Below are 20050 nucleotides of genomic sequence, written 5' to 3' on the forward strand. Positions count from 1 at the left end.
GCTACAGAATAAGTGGTAGATTCTACTGGATGTGGAATCCAGACTTTTTTTTACCCCAAGGCCAGGCTTAGATCATGGGAACTGAGAACTGAGGGGTGGCCCTGTGAATTCCCTCATCCAATCCCAAAGTTTACAGATGGGGAAATTGAGACCCAGACAGAGGAAGGGACTTCCACAGCCCCTACTTGTCTCAAGGGAAGGAAAATCATGAACATGCTGCTTGTGTGTGTCGGAGGACAGACAAGTAGCATTCCTAGGGGCCCTCATGAGTGCCTCTTAGCTGCTATGGAAGGAAGGGAGGAAGGGAGGAAGGAAGGAGGGAGGGAAGAAGGGAGGGAGGGAAGAAGGGAGGGAGGGAAGAAGGGAGGGAGGGAAGAAGGGAGGGAGGGAAGAAGGGACAGGAAGGGAGGAAGGAAAGGAGGATGGAAGGGGGAAGGAAGGGAGGAAGGAGGGGAGGAGGTCAGGGGCCAGAAGGCAGGCAGACCCAGGGCCACCGTCCCCTCCATCCCTCTCTCTGAACTCCAGCACTCTTCAGATGAACGGGGCTCTGGGCCTGAAGGATTCTAGCTTCTCCAAAGAGTTCTTCTAAGAGGGTAACATCACTGCAAAGCAATTCCTGGAGAGAAGGGACCCACTTCCCTGGGGCTGAGAAAGAAACTTGACCAGAGGGAGTGGGGGGAATGGCGTGAAGGAAGAAAACAGGACTGTCAGAGTCCAGGAGGGTGGGAGTGTCCCCTCCCCCTTGTCCTTGTGCCAGCCATGGGCCCTGTCTCCAGTTTGGGGCAGGTGGGTGGGACAGTGAGGGGCCAAGCGAGCTGGCCCTACTTTCCCTATCCCCCATCAATTTGCCTCAGCTAGGGTCAGGGGCCAGGAACAAATGCTGTCAGGCCAGCTGGCCAGAGAGTTCCCAATTAGACTTTGTGTCTCATCCTTAAGGCCCTGAGCCCCCAACCCCGGCACACTGGCCCAATTACTGCCTGGCAGCATTAACCCCTTGGTGCCCCAGGCCGTTAATGGAATGTTAATTGGTCTAATGGGTTTCATGTCAACAAGTCCTAATGAGCTCCTTCCTAATGAGCTTGGTATTTTTTTCTGAGCCTGTTTGTCAACACACTGGATTTGGGGCTCCAGACTGCCGACCTGGTGGTGCAGGGCTGTGGGGGGCATGGGTTGAGGAGGCTGAGGGAGGTGGGTGTCCAGGACTGCCCATCCCGTTTCCTAAAGGGGTGTGCTTTTATGACTTTGCATCCACTGATCCTGCCTCGGTGGCTCCTGGGCTCTCTAAAATGGCATTTTAGTTTCTTCGGATGATATCAGAGACCCAAATGATTTCTTCTTGGATGTCATTGTGGGGTCAAGTGTTGCATTAGAATTTTTCCCTCCTAGATGTCATATCATAAAGGTTTTCAGCATTGAACAAAACAAAACAAAACAAATCAAAAAGCAACCTTTCCCTGTGAGCCTGTTCGCGATGGGAAATCTCTCCATGGGAGATGCTCCTCATCTGTCCTCCACTTGCAGTCTTGACTGTGCCCCCTTGAATGCCCAGGTGTCTGGTGACAGAGCACTGGGGCCTCTGGACAGGGCCAAGCAGCCTCTCAGAATCCGTGACAAAAGCTCTGAAGCCCGGGGCTAGGTTTGCAGGGGCTCAGGCCTGCTGCTCCCCTCCCTCTCCCAAAGAAAATGCAAAAAGGGCAGCCTTCCCCCAAAGGGCCAGGACCCCCGCTGTGGCTCAAAGAGTTCCCCCACACCCCACTGCAAAGTCCCAGCCAAGTCACAGATAAGGCAAGTCAGATCCCCAAATTCCTCTCCAGGATGGTTGCACGTGGCCCCTTAGGAACCGGGGAAGTGCATGTGTGGGTGGAGAGGTGTGAGGAAAAGAGCCAGCTTCCGGACATGGGTGCAGGGTCTCCAGCAGCTGAGCTTCCGGAGTGTCAAGTTGCCGGAGGCTTCTGTGCCTGAGCAAGCAGAGAAGGAAACTTAAGCCTCTAATGAAAAGGCCTCCTGTTCTCTTGCAGGAGAAGCCCCCAGAGGGTAATGGGGCAGTGGCCTAGTGGCCTGTGGTGACCCCAAGGAGGGGGAGGGGCCAGGGCCATCTGGGTCCTCAGAATATTGTTCCTGTGTCTTCTTTCGACGCGGGTCTGGCCCTGCTCCGCAGCCTGGTGGGCTCAGGACTGAACAGTCTCCTCTCAGCCTCATGGGTGGTTGTCTCTGGGCACAGACTACTCTTAACCATCCCTCCTTACCCCCAGACAGGGCAGCCCTCCTGCTGCTACAAATATTTCTGGGGACAGCGCCTCTAAAATGACCCTGCCTTCCATTCACTGGACAGTGAACAAAAGAATGTGAATGAAAGGCGCCTCTCTGTAGCCTATGCCCTCCTCGTTGAGCTTCCTTTGTTTTGCCTTCATTATGACTTTCTAATCCATGGAATGAGGTTACCAAAAGACCCAAGCCCGAGGTTAAAGAGAACTAGTTGCCCCTAAGAGGGGGAGAAAGCCCTCCTTCCTGAGGCGGCTCCCACCCTGACTCTGCCCCCAGGCTCCCTCTTCTGGAGGCTGCAGGCATTACAGTGCTATGGCCCTTCACTTTTTTCCTGGCGGATGAGCATCTGTGATCGATGCTCCCGGGAAGAGATCCCACCATCCTGGCCCTTGGGCCCTATCCAAAGTTGCCTTCTCTGCCAGAGTTCCAGGGAAGGCTATGTTTAATAGGCCCCTGAAACATTCCTATTTCCTTTATTTTGTCAGGGTCCAAAAAAGAGAAATTCCACCCACTTTAATATCTCAAAAGTCTTAATTCTGGAAGTTCCTTCTGATGTCTCAAAAAGTCTATATCTTACCCCACCCCCACCTTTTTCCCTCTGCAACCCTCACTCTGCTCTTGGCTCTCTGGGATGCTGACCACCACCCAAAGATCCAGCTGTGAACAGAGGCCTTGGTTCCCCTGCCTGAAGAGAGGCTCCCCCAAAGCCCCCTCCTGCGTCCCTTTGCAAAAGGAAATTGGATCTCAGGGACCAGCGGTGTGTGAGATGGGCGAGGCCCTGCATGCTGTTGTGAAGATATCCTGGTAGTCCGTCTTCTGAAGGAGGCCAGGCGGGGGCGAGTGACAGGCGGTGAGGCCGACGGAACCGGCCTGAAATCGGCATTTTTAGCACGGGGGGAGCCATCCCTCCCTGTGCATTCTCCACCCACCTCCACCTCATTTTCTTCCTTCCTTTAGGACCATGACCTCCCTCTCCTAGCCATGCCTCATTCATCTGTCCCACCACACTCCTCACACTGTTCTCTGCACAGAGTTGGTAGTTGGTAGACATCTATTGAGTGAAACAGGCCTTTCCAGTGCTTTTTGCAGAAGGTCAAAGCGTACTTGGTATCTTGGAGACTCAGGTCAGGTCAGAGTAGATCTTACTTCCACTTCCTGTAAAAGAACCAAAAGAAACACACACACACACACACACACGGCCCTGGAGGCCAGCCCCTTTAGATGACAGCAGCTCCAAAGCACTCTCAAATTCCCACAGAATTCAGGTCTGTGAACATTTTGGAAGACCCTGGGAAGGGCCAGGCTGGAAGTGGATGAAGCCCTAGGTGCCTCAGGGAGAGGGGACGGAGGGTGGGAGTGCTGTGCTCACAAAGGTTTCTACACCAACAGTGCCCTCCACCCAGGAGAAGGACACGTCCTGCACTCCACAGAGGCTGTTAGCAACCTCCTACCCTACAGTGGACAGCCCTGTATCAGGCAACTAGCCTGTGGCTTCTAGATCTAAATATTTCAGAGCATCTACTGTAGCACAACAGCTCTCTGGACATTCTGTTTCCTTGGGTGGCACAGCCGGGCTGTCTCCCCTTATGGCACCACATCCTACTTCAAGAGGAAATCTTGAGGCTTCATAGGGGCAGCTCGCCTGCTTATTGGTGATGGGGAAATGACGGGGGCAACAGTGGAGCAGACCCAGAGCTGGGAATCTGGAGGTGCTGCTTCCATCCCAGCTTTACTAACAAGTCCCCCAACCCCCACCCTCCCATACACAAGTCACCCTTGGCCTCTGTCTTCTACCAGCCAAAGAGGCAGGTAGCCCATTTGGCTCTGATAGCTCTTCTGGTACCCCCACATTCCGGTGACCGTACTGAACCAAGACTGAGGAAAGTCTTCCTTAATAGGATATGCAGGCACATCTGTGGACACGCCCATAGTCACAAGCCCGAGCCTGGGAAAGTACAGGAGTAGACTGGCATTCCCTGCCTCTTTCCCTTCCCCAAGGCCTCCAGGCAGCCACCCTGGGGCTACAGTGTGAGGACGGGTCCAGGCCGTCCTCAGTCTCACAGTCTGAGCACGGGTGAGCCCTGGGGAGGGGCGAGCTTGGTGCTTGGGGACCCTGGAATCCCGTAGCTGGCCTGAGGCCCTCCTGCCCCTGTGCGCGCTGTGGCTGCTCCAGAAAGCCTGGGAAACAGCGGGGCCAGGAGCACCCTTATCAGGCTGGAACTCAGGGTCCTCCTGGGGAAGGAGGGGTATCCAAATGGCCTCCTGTCCCCCGGTGCTGCTACCAGGCAGGCCCCCTCCCTCTTCGTGCCCCCTCCCCACACGTACAACAGGCCGGAGCTGATGCTGAACAAAGCGCCGCTGCAGGGGTACCGGTTGTTTTACATATGATTTGAATATTGTTTCTTTCAAGTCAAAATAGCACAGCAAGCCCCTCCCCACCCAGGCCTCTTCCTTAGCTCTCATTTGTTGCCCTGAAGGGCGTGCAACCCTTGCTGCATCCAGCCGGCCCAGGTGGCCCAGCGGGGGACACAGGGAGCTGCTGGGTGCCCAGGGCGGGCCTGCTCAGCGGTGTTAACGGTGCGGCCCCCTTTCTCCTGCCCACAGGTCCTCCATGTGAATCAATCCCATGATGCAACATGCCTCCCCAGCCCCCGCTCTGACGATGATGGCCACGCAGAATGTCCCGCCCCCACCCTACCAGGACAGCCCACAGGTGAGTGCGCAGGGGCCGCTGCCTCCCACCACGGGGGAGGGAGTGTGGTGGCCTTAGAGCCCCAGCTGCAGGCTGGGATATTCCAGGGGCCGACGGGCTGAGCCAGGCCTCCCGCAATCACGTCCTGGCGGCACTCCGGGCTCTTTCCCGTCAGCCTGGGGAGCGAGAGCCCTGCAAACACAGACCCCGAGGGCAGTCACCAGGTTCAGACCCCAGGACCTAGGACTGGAAGCTAGATTAGTGGTCACAGTCCTGTCCTCCACCCCATCCATCAGACAGCAGACAAGCGCAGCCAAGCCCCTTTGCTGTGACTGGGGCAAAATCCACAGTGGGGCAGACCCAGGTACCAGATGTGAGCGGAACCGCCCTCTGAGTGTTTGAGAAACTTCACACTCAGAGGCTTCTGAGTGCCAGGCCCCCCATTCTCGGGTCACTTGGGCCCTTTTGTCCTCCTCTGCCTGCCTGTCGGGAGAATCTCTGTTCTCTTCAGAACTCTTCTGGGCTTCTACTTTTAAAAAGCCAAGATTCTTTCTGTACACCCCGCAACCCTTTCCTTCTGGTCCCCAGCTTCCATCCCTCAGCTCAGACACAGCCGCCCCCCAAGATCTTGTCTTCATGCTGACTGCCCTTCTCCTCCTGGAAGCCTGCCCAGCTTGTGGGGGCTGCCCTCCTACATCCTCTAGACCAGCCGCTTTTCCTTTTTGCTTCCCCCAGGTGCTCCTCTTGTCCACCCTTGGTTCTTTGGAAACTTCGAGTTTTGTGTCTGTGCTTTCACAGAAGCCTTAATTCTCTGACCCTTCCCTTCACACTCTCCTGTCAATATGAATTCAATAATTATTTATTGGGCACCTGTGATGTGAAATGCACCCAGCTAGAATGTCCATCCACACATTCGCCCATGTGCAGCAGGTGCCCGCCGGGTGCTGTGGGCAGGCTACCATCTGCACTCCTCCAGCAGCCACTCTCTGCCCTCCTCTGCCATCCCTCACTCATTGGCATTTTCAAACACAGTGGTTCTCGTGGGCCACATGTAAGATTTGTGCAGCATGAAAGGGGTCTTAAGATGTAGATGCCAGGCTTGTGCTCACTATGGCCCTGATGCCTCCAGCCTAGTGGGAGCATATAGTAGCTGCTTTATACATCATTGTCATCCTCTGGGAGATTACCAGATGCTGTGGGGCTTCTTTCTAGCGTACCCAGCATATGGAACACCTTTGCTCTGCCCTTGAAGGTCCAAAAGCCCTGGTCCTTCACCAATCTCTGAGCACATGTCTATGGCCCCGCTCCCACATATCAAATCATATTACTTCCCCAGCTCTCCCAGCCTAACCCCATCCTCAGCGAGCCCTCTGCTCACGCCAGTAGCTTCCATGAATAAGCCACAGGGTTGAACTTGGCCTTTACATGGCTCTTGTATTTGAAAGCTTCCAGGCATCCAACACTATGTCAAGTCCCTTCCCTCTGTAGTTTCAGCTCCCGAGACAAAGTTCAGAAGGAGCCCTCAACTGATGGGAACCTTTTGCCTCCCAAGAAAGAAGTGAGAGAAGAAGCTAGGGGCCAGAATAGGGGCAAGATCATCCTTCTTTGATAGCAGCAGACCCATTCCCATTCCACTCAGCCAGCACACATCGATGCCCACATATCGATTAAGTGGTGGGAACATGGGCTCCACTTGTTTTGTGACTGGATTCTCTCTCCAGCAGAATGGGGAACAGAGATGGAGACCCTTCTTGTATTTAGCAGGTGGTAGCTGCCAAGGCCCACACCTCCATACCCAAGACTCAAGGATAGACCAGGGCAGGGCTGAGAGGTCAGAGAACACTGTGTTGGCATGACTGATGAAGGCCGCTTCCCTCTCACCCACCCCTCCCTGTTTTGACTGCCTGGGGAGCTGGGAGAAGTTTTGGTTTGGCGGGGATTAGCAGGAGCCTGTGTTGAATGCTGATCGAGAAGCCTAATTTAATGATCAGCATACAGCTGGATTAATAAATCCCAGCTATCAAGGGATGGATGGAGGTGGGCTGCAGCCCTAAGGTGCTCAGCCCCCCAGAAGTCACCACTGAGCTGCTCTAGCCTTTGTAAGGAAGAAGGGAGTCTCCACTTTCATATCTAAGGTCTCAGACAGAAGCCAGACACAGGCACTGCCCGAAGGCTCTCCTCTCTGAGGATCCGCCAGAATGTCACCATTTAAAATCTTCACATTTAGAGCAAAGGAATAATTTGCCCTGGGGAAGCTGCCATCTATTTGTAACCCTGGCAATCCATGAGTGAAATGTCTGATGAGAAGCATCAGTGTCCATGGTGAACTGACCAGGTCAAGATGTCAGGGTCTTTACGGCCTTGACGAAGGCACTAGGCTATGCCCAAATTGCCATTGGCCTTCCCCAAGCTGAGCTGGTTCCCAAGGAAACTGAGCAGGATGTGGGGCTAAGGGAAAGGAGCTAGGGCAGGGGTGGAGTGGGAGGGATGGGGGAGCTAGGGGATGCCCCCAGAACAAAGGCTTCTGACTCTAGGGGGAAAGGCTGTTCTCTCCAGAGAGTGCTGGTATTTGAGGACCTTCTGCCCACTCTTTCGGGCTTCTAGGAGGGGCTCCCTTGTAGGAACAGCTCTTCCGTGCATGCCTGGCTGCTGGTACTTTCTGCAAACTTGCATTGGACCCCTGACTTCTTCCCTTTATCTTTTCAAGTTATGGACCCCAGCTTCCTAGGGGGAGACTGCTGCATTTCCCTTCAGAATGCTCATATCCCCAAGAACCAGCCGCTCTCTGAGACTCCACATCTTCACAGAAGCAGGGCCTGATGGGAACATGGGCCAGGCACACCAGGGAATCCTGTCCAAAACAGAGCTCTCAGGAAACAAGGCCCACTCCCTCCTCGTTCCTTTAGGTCTAATCTCATTACTTTTGGACAACGTATGACTTGTTTCCTCACAACCTGGGCAGCTGAGCACACCTCTCCATCACCTCTTCAGAAACCCAGTTTCTTCCACAGGCAACAAATGGACAGTCTCTGATATGAAGTCCCCCAAATGAAAAAGGAAGCGAGACGCAGAGCCCTTCCTCTGAGACCCATGCGATCGTTTTAATAATGTTCCCGTTGTGCTAAGGGCTAGCAATACCGAGCATAATCTATTCAAATGCACAGGAGAATCTCACTTTGGAAAATTAGGAATCTGCATTAAAAAATTCCCAAGCCCCGGACCTTCTTTATAATAAATTAGAATTTTTTTTCAAGGCAAGTTCTTAACTTGGCAATTTCATTTTTGAAGTTTGGGGAATAAAGTTATTAAAAATGAGGGAGGCTTTTTTTTCTTCCCATTTTAGTAGAGAAGCATTCACTGTTATGGCCTCGTGCTATTTGGGCACAAGCCAAGTGATACGATGGCTAAGCGGCTTCTAGCCCCTTAGTTCTGTTGCAGTCCATCCCGGAGAAACTTTGTGATTGCTTATAAGGCCGCCACACTCTCTGTTGATTGTGCACTGAAGGATGACTATATGTTTAGAAAGTGCAAAAGTGGGCTGGGCATGGTGGCTCATGCCTGTAATACCAGCACTTTGGGAGGCTGAGGTGAGCAGATTGCCTGAGGTTAGGAGTTCAAGACCAGCTTGGCCAACACGGTGAAACTCTGTCTCTACTAAAAATACAAAAAGTAGCCAGACATGGTGGCACATGCCTGTAGTCCCAGCTACTTGGGAGGCTGAGGCAAGAGAATGGCTTGAACCCGGGAGGCGGAGTTTGCAGTGAGCCAAGATTGCGCCACTGCACTCCAGCCTGGGTGACAGAGTGAGACTCTATCTCAAAAAAAAGAAAGAAAGAAAGAAAGAAAGTGCAAAAACAACAACCTAGTGGAACCCTCCCTGTGACCTACTTCCTCTTTCTGGTGGCTTCCTGCTAAATTCTGCCAGAGTAGCAGCGCCCTCTACTGTCTTAACTACAGGACCCCCAATTCCAGCATGCTGTAACTGGGTCCTTGATGCAGACCCTCACTTTATGCCCTGAAGAGGTAGGGGTAAGTCATTGGGGTAGTGGAATTCTACAATGATTGCCTAATGACCACACTGTCTCTAGAGAGACCTGGATGTGAACTAGGTGTGTGATCCTCAGTTCAGTGTGTTGTGTTGATTCCAACATCACCCCACTTCTGTTCTGTATCTCTGCCATAGTGGGCCTGGCTGTCAGCTGGACTTTCACAGCCCCCTCCTCCCACTGCCCCAAGAATCCCCACTGACCCTTCCATTTGCTACTATTTCTCTCCTCTCCTGCCTTGCTTAGAATCCCAGCAAGTGTCACTCCAGCCTCCCTCCCAGAGTTTTCTTGGGAACACACAACCACCCTGTCACTCCTTCTAGGCAAATACCTCTCATTCATGTACTCTCAGAAATGTCACTCGAGACCTTCCTGTAACACCCATATGCAACATCACCCGCCAAGCGAAGTTCTCACTTCTATAGCTCCATCAGCCACTCCGGGGAGCCATCCGGGTTCACCAGCAAAGGCAACCACTTCACTCCCCTCACCTTCCCACACAAAACACACTCTCACTATCAGCACCCCCCCACACAACTTTTCCTCAAACACAGACACACACCTACTGTTCCACAAATATCTTTGCCCTTGGCTTATTAGCAAGACAAATATTTGTATCTGGTCTATTTGAGTATGTAGTCAATGTTTAGTATGCTTCGGTCTGCGTGTCCCTGGCATGTCAGCTGCATGAGCATTGGACTAGAAAGCAGAAATCCTGGTAGATCCTAGTCTGACCCACTAGGCACAGCCCCTGTCAATGTGGAACTAAACTCAATGGAAAGTTTAGGAACAAACTGATGGGTAGGTAGCTAGGGGCTTACGTAGCATGACTTGATGATGAGTGGCATTGGAAGGGTTTGGGAAGTTCACCAAGGATGCAGCCTCATTTTTGAACAGAGAGAGAAAAGACAGGAAGTTAGAACTCATAGTTGAGGTCCGGTTTGTGAGGCTCACTTCGGAAGGAAGTCAAGTGTTTGCTTGGGGCCCCTTTGCAAAAGCTGCGTCCCTCCCATTCCCCTCACCCCGATCCTCCAGCATCCCTCAGAGTGGGGAGAATGGTGTCTGGGACTCCAGGACACGGCACTCAGAGATCTGGGGTCAAGACAACATTGTCTCACTTACCCTGCAAGAGGAAGGCTAAGCCTGGGCCAACCACACTGAGGAAGCCAGACCTGTCTCTCTGGGCACCTTCTTTCCCTCCCTGTCCTAGCACCATCCCCACTCCAGGTGGGGCCAGGGGAGGCAGATATCCTGGGGAAGCTGGATGGGCTTTGATCAGTCATTAGGATCCCCATGCTGGTTTAATTAACTGGAGGCAAAAGGGGGTGGCTGGGGCCCCTGGCTGTGAATGGCCTCCATCTAGGCCACACAGCTGTGACAGGCAGAAGTGGGTTCAGATGTTTTCACACTCGCTTTACATTCCTCTCATCTCTTTAAGGGCTGGAGCCCCCTGCCTTGCAGGGCCCTCTGCTCAGCTGCCTGTGAAACACATTTGCTTTGCAGCACTAGAGTTAATTCAGCAGCTTTGAAAGTTCCCCTAAGCCTTTTCTGTGATGGTGATTGATGGCTCCCTCTGCCCCTGGGGGCAACACCCCAGGGACCATATGAGGACCCACCTTCCCTTGCTTCGACTCACCAAAACAGACTCTTCTCTTTCTTTTTTCTTTTCTGCTGGGCCTTTCTTCTCTTTGTGCGCAGTGACCTCTCTCTCTGCCTGCTTGGGCCACCCATGTCTTGAAGCTGAACATATCCCTGAACTCCAACTCACTCAAGACCTGGACTCTTCATTGTGTAAAAGGCAAAAACAACATCTGGGTCCAACCGTGGGGCCTTTATGCCCATGTAGGAGATGGTGGGCTGTCAGGATGGCTTTAAACTTGGGAAGAAACACTCTACTGGCCTGGTCTAGGTATTTTATTTGATGAACTTACTATATTCTGATATTTACCAAAAACAGAGATTTTATTGTCTACTCCCTTGTCCCCAAGCAGAACAAATGAATGCCCTAAACAGCTACAAAAATAGTTAATGGCCCTGAGATACAAAGCCTAAAATAAATCAGGGGACAGGTGATCCAAGTCAGCAGCGGGTCTGGGGAGGACCTTACATGCTCTGCCTCCCTTTCCCACACCGTTGGTCTTAGTTGGTCTTCAGAAAGCTCTGGTGTCTGTGCGGCCTGGCAGGAGGCAGGTGGGTGTGTTAGGACCCCAGGATGCTTGCTGTTCTTGAAGTCTGTGGTCTGAAGAGGAGGATGGAATGACTCAACCTCGTAGAAATTCAGGAATCAGGACTTGTAATAAGAATTTGTATAATTATCAGCTCCACTGCTGATGAATTATCCAAATTTAGGCAAGTAATTTCAGAGCTATTTCTTTCATCCGCTTATCCATTCGATAAACATTGAGTGTGTCCTGTGGGCCATGCGGACATTGTGCTGTGTACTGGGGTGCAAAATCAACGGAGTTCCTGTCCTCTTGGAGCTTAGAGTCCATGTGGGGCCTTAGTTTCTGCATTCGTAAAATGAGAATAACTCTGCCCTCCCTGCCTCACGAGGCTGTTGAGAGTGTGAGAACAAAAAGTACAGTGGTGTTCCTCAGCCCCTTTTCACCCGCACCGCAGCTTCATTCTTCACTCGATCACCTGCACATCTCCAGCAGCCCAGATGGGATTGAACCTTAATTACTTTTTATTAGGAACATAGTAGGCATGTCAAATAGGTTTTACCAGCTATGAACACCCCCTTACATACACGCACACACAGAGACGTGCACACACAGGGATTCTGGCGTGCCCTCTGAAGGACCTATTGGAAATCACTGGTTTTGGACTATTACAAAAGGGAAGGATCTTCCAGAGGGAAGCGATGGGATGGGCAGGAGGCCATCAGTTCCCAGGAAAATGCACAAAGCTGGGAAGTGGAGCCCACAGCTTTCCTCTTCTTGGCCTCCTGTCAGTGACAGTCCAGGAAATGCAGTTAGGGGCAGTGAATGTTCCATGAGTCACATTGTGTAAACCACCACCTACAAACCCTTTTAAAATTAATTAACTAACTGAAACCCCCATTTACACCACTGAGCAACTCTTCTATGGTCTGTTCTGTCCACTTGGCCTGGGATCAGAATGGAGGTGACCAAGGCCTGCTGTTTCGAGAGCCTCTTTGAGCTACACTGGGCTGTCCGGCTCTGATGCCGGCCCTTCCTCTCCCTGGGCTAACTGGGTTGGGGAATATTTTGAGGGGCCTTCTTTGGCCTCTCCCAGGATTTGGGATCCCTGAGGCCTTTAACACATCACTCAGTCATTGCCTCCTTCTGGTCATCCTTCAGTCATTTAACACGTGGGAGTACACCGCGGGCAGGCATGGGAGCTGGGAGACCAGCCCGCTCATGAGACAGGCAAAGGGCCTGGTGTTGCCGGTGTTGGGATCCGTTCAGATGATGCAGGAGTCCAGTCTTCTGCGGCCTGGGGAGGGAGGAGAAGCAGGAAAGGCTTCTTGGAAGAGTTGAAGCTGCAGCTGGGTGGGAGGCAGGTTGCAGGGGAGATGAGGACAGTCCCTGCTGAGGCAGCTGTGGGAGCAAAGGCAGGAAGGTGGACACCATCGGAAAGGCAGGAAGGTGGACACCATCGGAAAGGCAGGAAGGTGGACACCATCGGAAAGGCAGGAAGGTGGACACCATCAGGTGCGCTCAGGCAACCAAGGGTAGGTGTGAGGCGATAGGGCAAGGGGAGGAGGGCTGTGCAGGTGACAAGGCTGCGGATCCGTGAGCAGCTTTCAGTAGCTTTGAAATTTCCCCTAAGCTTTTTCTGTGACTGTAAGCGAAGGGACCATATGGGGACCCACCTTCCCTTGCTTCGACTCATCAAAACAGACTCTTCTCTTTCTTTTTGGTTTTCTGCTGGGCCTTTCTTCTCTTTGTGCGCCGTGACCGCTCTCTCTGCCTGCTGGAGCCACCCATGTCTTTAAACTGGACATATCCCCATACTCCAACTCGCCGGAGCAGGCCCAGGTCTGCAGCGCCCTGGACTCTGTGCCCCCCAACAATGTTCATGTCCCCTATTGCCTCCTACCTATTAAGGCCAGACTTGATGTTTACCAAGTGACCTCAAGCCCTGACCTCTTCCCGGGTCCTTGGCTTCTCTCCTGGTTGCCAGGAAACTGATCCCATACCCGGCTTGCCCTAAACTGGAGGGAGTGCCAGCCCTGCCGGGCCCGCCTGAAGCCTCAGTGGCCCCTTGAGGGCTAGGCCTGGGCAGCCCTAGGGGGCCAGAACACAAGGTTTTGGCAGCCTAAGGGGGCCCTCCTGGGGCTGGCTGGCACCTACTCTGCCATGTCAGGTGGAGGGCTCAGAAGAGGGGATGTCCTCTTAGGAGTGTCTGTGCTTTTTTTATATTTTTAGTAGAGATGGAGGTTCTCCGTGTTGGTCAGGCTGGTCTTGAACTCCCGACCTCAGGTGATCTGCCCGCCTCGGCCTCCCAAAGTGCTGGGATTACAGGCGTGAGCCACCGTGCCCGGTGTAATCCCAGCTATTCGGGAGGCTGAAGCAGGAGAATCGCCTGAATCCAGGAGGCAGAGGTTGCGGTGAGCCGAGATGGTGCCGTTGCACTCCAGCCTGGGCAACAAGAGCGAAACTCCATCTCAAAAAAAAAAAAGAAAAAGGAAAAAAAGGAGTGTCTGTGCTGAGAAGGTGAAGGCTTGGGTGTTCAGCGTTTTCAGAAAGAGGCCCTGTGGGAGGTGTGTGGGGGTTTAATAGTCATAACAAGCAAGACTGTATGCAGAGGAGTGGGGGCACTGGGGCCGGATCTGAACAGGGGGTGGGATTTGGATTTGATTCAGAGGAGAAATGTAGCAAAAGGAAGCATTAGAATTGCTTAGAAACCAAGGTTTGCGGGGCATTTGCTGCTTGCAATGCACCCTCACATATGGTCTCACAGTAGCCCTGGGAAGAGATATTAATAGCTCCATTTTTACCTCATGGGGAAACTGAGGCTCAGAGGAACTGAGTCCTTGCCTTGGGCATGCCACTCAATTCCAAGCTGGTAACGCATAATGTAACCTTCTGTGACACCAGGGGCCCCCTGTTCCTGCACTTGAACTCACACTTGCCTACCTCCCAGGGAATTTATGCAGAATGGGTTCCTTCAGCAGGGGTGGCACCCACACTGGTAGGACCCCCAGGGAAGCCCACATGAGAGAAACAACAGCAGCCAGCTCTCAGGGTGTGGGCTGTAGGCTGTGTGGATTATATTAACAATAACCGCCATATGCTGAATAGCTACTGAGTGCCAGCTACTTTGCATATAATTGTCTCATTTAATTCTGAACACCCTGTACCTTGAGTATAATTATTCCCATTTTATAGATGAGGACCCTGGTTGAAAAAGGTTGAGTAACTTGCCCAAATCACACAGGCAGGAGAGAGCCAAATACAAAGCAGAGATTCATCCCAGCACAGCGTGCTCTGTCCCATTGTCTCCAGCTCTGGGCTGGACACCCAAATCCCCCCAGTCAGTTATGTGGTCAGGAACTGTAGACTTCTCTTTTGTGACCTGAGGATTCAGGGTCAAGGAGGTAAATCTGCAGCTAAAATGGTAGCATTCAATCAGACCTGCCCACTCCATACCAGTCATTCCTGATTCAATAGATAGTTCAGATACTCTCTCTACCAGACACTGAGGCTACGACAGTAAACAGAAAAGCCCTGGTCCTGCCCTCAAGGATCCTACAGTCTAGTGAGGGAGGGAGGCGAGTGAGCAGACAGGTCGCAGCAGCATGCTGAGGGCCACGCAGGCCTGGGGCAGAGGAGCCTGGCCTGGTTCTGGATGCTCTGCCACCATCCACTGGAGGAGACAGCCATCCCCATCATGGTGGTGGGAGGTAGGAAGCACCTCGCCTATTTTTCAGATGAGAAACCTGAAACCCCAGAAGGTAAAGTTCCATCTTTAAGGCTGTAAGTGGTAAGAGTGGGATTCAAAACTAGTTCTATCTGAAACCCACGCTTCTGCTCTCCCCAACGCCAACCATCTTCTTTTTTTTATTTATTTTTTTGACTTTATTTATTTATTTTATTATACTTTAAGTTCTAGGGTACATGTGCACAATGTGCAGGTTTGTTACATATGTATACATGTGCCATGTTGGTGTGCTGCACCCATTAACTCATCATTTACATTACGTATATCTCCTAATGCTATCCCACCCCATCTTTTATGGGTGCTGGAAAGACCTTGGTATCAGCCCCACTTCTAAACCATCTGCTCCCACCTCCCATGAGCAAGAGAGGAAGTCTGAAGGGAAGTTGGCAGGAGGCAGCAGCTGAATGCAACTTGGGCCTCCGGGCTCCAGAAGGCTTGAAGCCCCTGCAGGCAGGTTTCCTGTGGGCTCTCGGCCTCCAGGCTCCTCGTAGCCTGGGAGGGAAGTTGACCCAGCAGTGAGCCACCTTCGATTAATAAACCAGCTGTGCCTTCCTACATGGGTTCCACATGGGAGAACTGTTTCTGGCACGATCATTGTTGGGAGAATGATTTGAACTCGTAGGGGAGAGGTTTGTTGAGGGAGAGGGACAAACTGGGACCAGCAGTGAGGATGGGGTGGACTAGATGGAGACTTAGAACACGTGCAGAGGGGGAGTGAAGTTTCATTCTAATTTGAGCCCCCCTACACCTCCTGCCTCTTTTTGCACAGAGAGGGGAAAATCTTCCCATTCTCCTCTTCAAAGAAAAGTAATTAAATGCTCCAATTCACATAGTGCGATTAGTCAGAAGGCCCTCTGTGGGCTTCTGTTTTCTCATCTGTGAAATGGAGATGATGATAACCTACTGCACAGGATTACTGTGAAACATGAAGGCCCACATGGTTTTTTTCTTTTTCTTTTTTTGTTTTTTAGAGACGGGGTCTTGCTCTGTCTCCCAGGCTGGAGCACAGTGGTACGACCATAGTTCACAGCAGCCTCGACTTTCTGGACTCAAGCAATCCTCCTGCCTCAGCCTCTCGAGTAGCTGAGACTACAGGCACACACCACCGCATCCAGCCAATTTATTTTACTTTTTGCAGAGATGGGTTCTTGTTTTGTTGTCCAGGCTGGTCTTGAACTCCTGGCTTCAAGCAATCCTCCCACTTCAGCCTCCCAGAGCACTGAGATTACAGGCATGAGCCACTGCACCCAGCCCAGAAATATTTTATTAGCTTATTAGAACAAAACATGTCACTCTTCCCCTACAATTGGAAAAAGATGGTGCTTAACAGAAAAGAAGCATCTGTGGGGGCTTTGGGTATCAGTGAGGGCAAGTTACATGCTTCCCAGCACCCCTTAAAACACACCAGGGAGCATCTCCTGCTCATTTTCATGAGTAGAAGGCCAGACTGACAGCGTGGCTGGATCTCTCAGCCCCACCCAGATTTTACACACCTGCATATACATCTGACAACCCCTGACTCTTCCCACTCCTTTTTAGAATGGGAAAAGAAGGAACCTTCAAACCAAGAATCTGGGCAGGGTTTCCTTAGCTGCAAGCTTAAGGCAGAACTGGTTCTGGCTAGATAGCAGACAGAAGTCCAGTGGTTATAGCATCTACAGGAGGGACGTGCATGGAGGTGATGGCCCCAGGGTCTTTGTCCCAAGAAAGAACCCTAGGCCAAGAGAGGACATGGGAAGCACAGAACCCGCTTCAGCCTCTCAAAGCACTGGGATTACAGGTGTGAGCCACTCACCCACCCCAGAAATATTTTATTAGCACGGGTGTAGGTGCCGGCACAATGTCACATCTCATAGGGGCCTCCCCAGGGAATGCTGCCTCCTGCCCCATCAGTAGCCATTGTCTGGTTCTCTTGATTAATCTGCACAACCTGCAGATTGAGTATTATCTCCTGCATTTTACAGATTAGGAAACCAAAGAGATCAGGAAACTTGTCCCAAAACACGTAGCTAATAATTGGCAGAGGAGCATCAAACCCAGGGCCGGATCCTCTGCTCTTTCCATTCTCTGAGGCTTTTCTGATCTCCCAGGCAGTTCTGAGGACATCGTTCAACCTTGCCTCTCCTCTATGCCTTAGCTTCCCCTGGTTGAAAAGGGACAGTCCTCCATGCCTACACTAATGGCCTACCTGTCCCTGTCCCTAGCGGGCTGCCAAGGCAGGGTCTCCAGAGTGCTCTGAGGGCTCCTTGGGGAAAAGCTCCAAATCTGGAGTGGCCAGTTCTGAGACCAGCTGTGAATGCACCAAGTGGCCTCTTGGAGTGGGTAAGACGAGTTTCTTCCTGTGCCAGACCAAAAAGAATGGAAGAAAGCTACTTGGGGAAAAACTGAAATTAGATGTGTGCTAGTAAATATTTAACAACTTGCTCTCTGGGAGTGGGGGTGGGGAGGGCAGGGGCAAGCCCTGATTTGCAGCATTTGCCAATTTTCATGGTGTAAATGCTCCCACCATGGCCAATTTCAAGCTCTCAATGTGATGTCAGCCAATTTGCAAAATTTCTGAACATTTAACAATTGGCTTTCACAGGCCAGAACAAGGCAGTTTCAGCCCACTGCTTAATAGCCACGCCCTGCCCCTGGTCCACACCTGAGCCTACTCTTTAGGCTGTGCTTCCCAGTAACTTCCCCCAAAAAAACTTACTTCAAGCTATCCCCATCCTCCTGGCCCCCAAGCCCTGTGGACAGCTGCAGGTCCTCTCCCTTTGAGCTCCAGTTCCTGGGAAGTGGATGTCTCTGGCTAGAAAAAGAAACCTATTTGGGGATAAACACTCATTCTTCAAACCTGCAGGAAATGCAGAGTTTGCTAACTTGGCCCCCATGAGCTATATAAATTTGAGTCATCGTCCTCCTCAGACCAGCTCTGCTGTCTTCTTTACATACTTCTGCCAGTCACAGCCTCTCAGCTGGGGCCTCTTGGAACACTGGCAAGTGACCACTTTTGATTTACATTTTATTCTGAGCTTCCCTCCAGGGCCTTCCCCCCACACCTTTCCCCAAAGTCCTGCCTAGGAGGGGGACTTCATCCTCCTTCATCCTTCTTCATCCCAAGAGCTCAGCTAACAGAAGCCGCTTGTGGATTCCTTCAAGGACACGAGGAAACTCACTCCTAGTGGGCAGAGCAGAGCACACTGCTCCCCCTACATGTCACCCTCAGACGAGCTGTGCAGATGTAGCTATGCCTTGCTTTATGGCAGAAGTACATTCCGGAAGTCTCGTGTTTAATAATAACAACCTCTCCTCCATCTGTGAAGCGCTCTAGAGTTTCCAAAGCACTTTTACATACTACACATCGTCAAATTCGAGCCTCACACCAGCGCTGTGTGGTGGGTGGTGATTATTAAAACACCCTCATGGTGTCTGAGCCTGTCAGAGTTGGAGGGGCTTCAGATATCATGTAACCCAGCCACCCACCTGAAGCTCCCATCTTCTCCACGGTGGCCCAGCTGGTCAGTCCGACTCTGCTTGGCCTCTGCAGTGGCAGGAAATTCACCTGGAAAGGGAGGCAGCCCATTCCAGCCTTAAAGAGTTGGGGGATTGGAAAGGTATTATTTAGGTTGTCTCCTTGTTATAGATCAAATGCATTGCTTGTAGTTTGGCCCTTGGAGTCATACAGAACTGATATAATCAAATCTCCTCATTCAGATATTCAAAGAGTGCTCTCATGTTTCCCCTTCTCCCCCACCCCCCAAATCTTGCCTATATATCCCACGTTCCTTCAAATATTCCTCATACAATGAAGTACCGAACCCCTTTACCATCCTGGCCGACCCTGCTTTGAATGTACTTTCATGTATTTGTTTAATCAGAGTGGTGCAAGACCAGAAGTTTCTGCATGCTGTGAGCAATGCCTCTGTTAATGCATCCTCAGCTAGCATTAGTTTAGGTTGGATTTTTTTTTTTTGACAGACACTTTTGATATATTGAGCCAGCTGTCAACTAAAACACGGCTACTAAGCCATGTCTCTCCTTCCCTGCACTTCAATATTGATTTTTCTTGGCCCAAATGTTAGAAATGTTAAATTTTAACTTATTAGATGAAGAGTAATCTTATCAGATTTAGCCCCTTGCCAAAATCTGTAAAGATCTTTTGGATCCCTGTTTCACCGCATTCATAAATTTGTTGAGCATTTTTTTAGACGTTCTCTAAATCACTGATTAAAGTGCTGAATAAGAGGATAAGGAGGAAGCATGAGACACTCTTTTGGAAACCTGCCCCAAACTGACATTTATCCTTTAATTGTCATCCCTTGGGTGTAGTTTTCTAATCCATGCAATTGTCCACCAGCCTGCATCTCTCCACATTTTCTGCCAGGCTATCATGGAAAATACCTTGCTGAGGTCACTTACACCATGTTTTCCTGATCTGCAAGCTTAATGGTCATGTCAGATCCATGAACTGAGCTTTCTGATAGCAATCTCTCATCTTTGTGACCCCAGTGCCCAGCACGGTGCCTGGTACATGGCAGGGACTCAAGAAGTATCTGAAGAAATAATCAGTTGCATTAGTGAATGAAGGAATGAATCTGGCCCAGATAAGTGTGAAGATTACTGGGTTTTAGTTTTTTTCAGAATTCACTTTATTTCTCTATTTTGAAAATTGGAACAGCATTTGCTTCTACTTTCTTTCTTACAGCACCTCCTTAATACTCATGAATTCCAAAAGGTCACCAATTTGCTTACTGATGAGAAAATAGGAGCTTAGGAAAGTTAAAGAATTTGCCCAAGATCAAAGGCTAATAGGGGAAAACGGTAGGACTCAATCAATTGTCTTCCGGCTTCCAGGCACCATGATGCTATGTCTAGCTTCTTACCCACTGAGATTGGAAAGGCTCCCCCAGATCAGCCAACAGTGGCAAGGGTATTTCTGCCTAATAAATGATACAATCTAGGAAAGCAGGTACATTTCTTTTATAGTCTCAACCTCATTCACCACCCATCATTCATCTATTCATTGATTCAACAAATATTTATTGAACACCTACTAGTGCCAGGCTATTCTGGGCCCTAGGAATACAACAGTTACAATCACTCCATGAGCTTACATTTTAGCTGGGAGTGAAGAGAAAATCAATAAGCACAT

At 51.1% G+C, this 20050-nt stretch overlaps 1 protein-coding gene across 7 annotated transcripts in view; it reads left to right on the forward strand.

Annotated features, from left to right (window-relative positions):
* PKNOX2 (PBX/knotted 1 homeobox 2) overlaps positions 1-20050 on the forward strand; it is a 267659-nt gene that overhangs the window by 181180 nt on the left and 66429 nt on the right. For 5 of the 7 annotated variants that reach the window (XM_031016196.3, XM_055356316.2, XM_055356312.2 and 2 more), the window contains one exon: positions 4870-4978. The exons of the other annotated variants lie outside the window; for them this stretch is intronic. In XM_031016196.3, coding sequence (XP_030872056.2) covers positions 4892-4978 — 87 coding nt within the window. In that variant the 5' untranslated portion in view covers positions 4870-4891. The remainder of the gene's footprint in view (positions 1-4869; positions 4979-20050) is intronic. 7 annotated transcript variants of the gene reach the window in all.

Source organism: Gorilla gorilla, chromosome 9 (assembly GCF_029281585.2).
Source record: "Gorilla gorilla gorilla isolate KB3781 chromosome 9, NHGRI_mGorGor1-v2.1_pri, whole genome shotgun sequence".
NCBI lineage: Eukaryota > Metazoa > Chordata > Mammalia > Primates > Hominidae > Gorilla > Gorilla gorilla.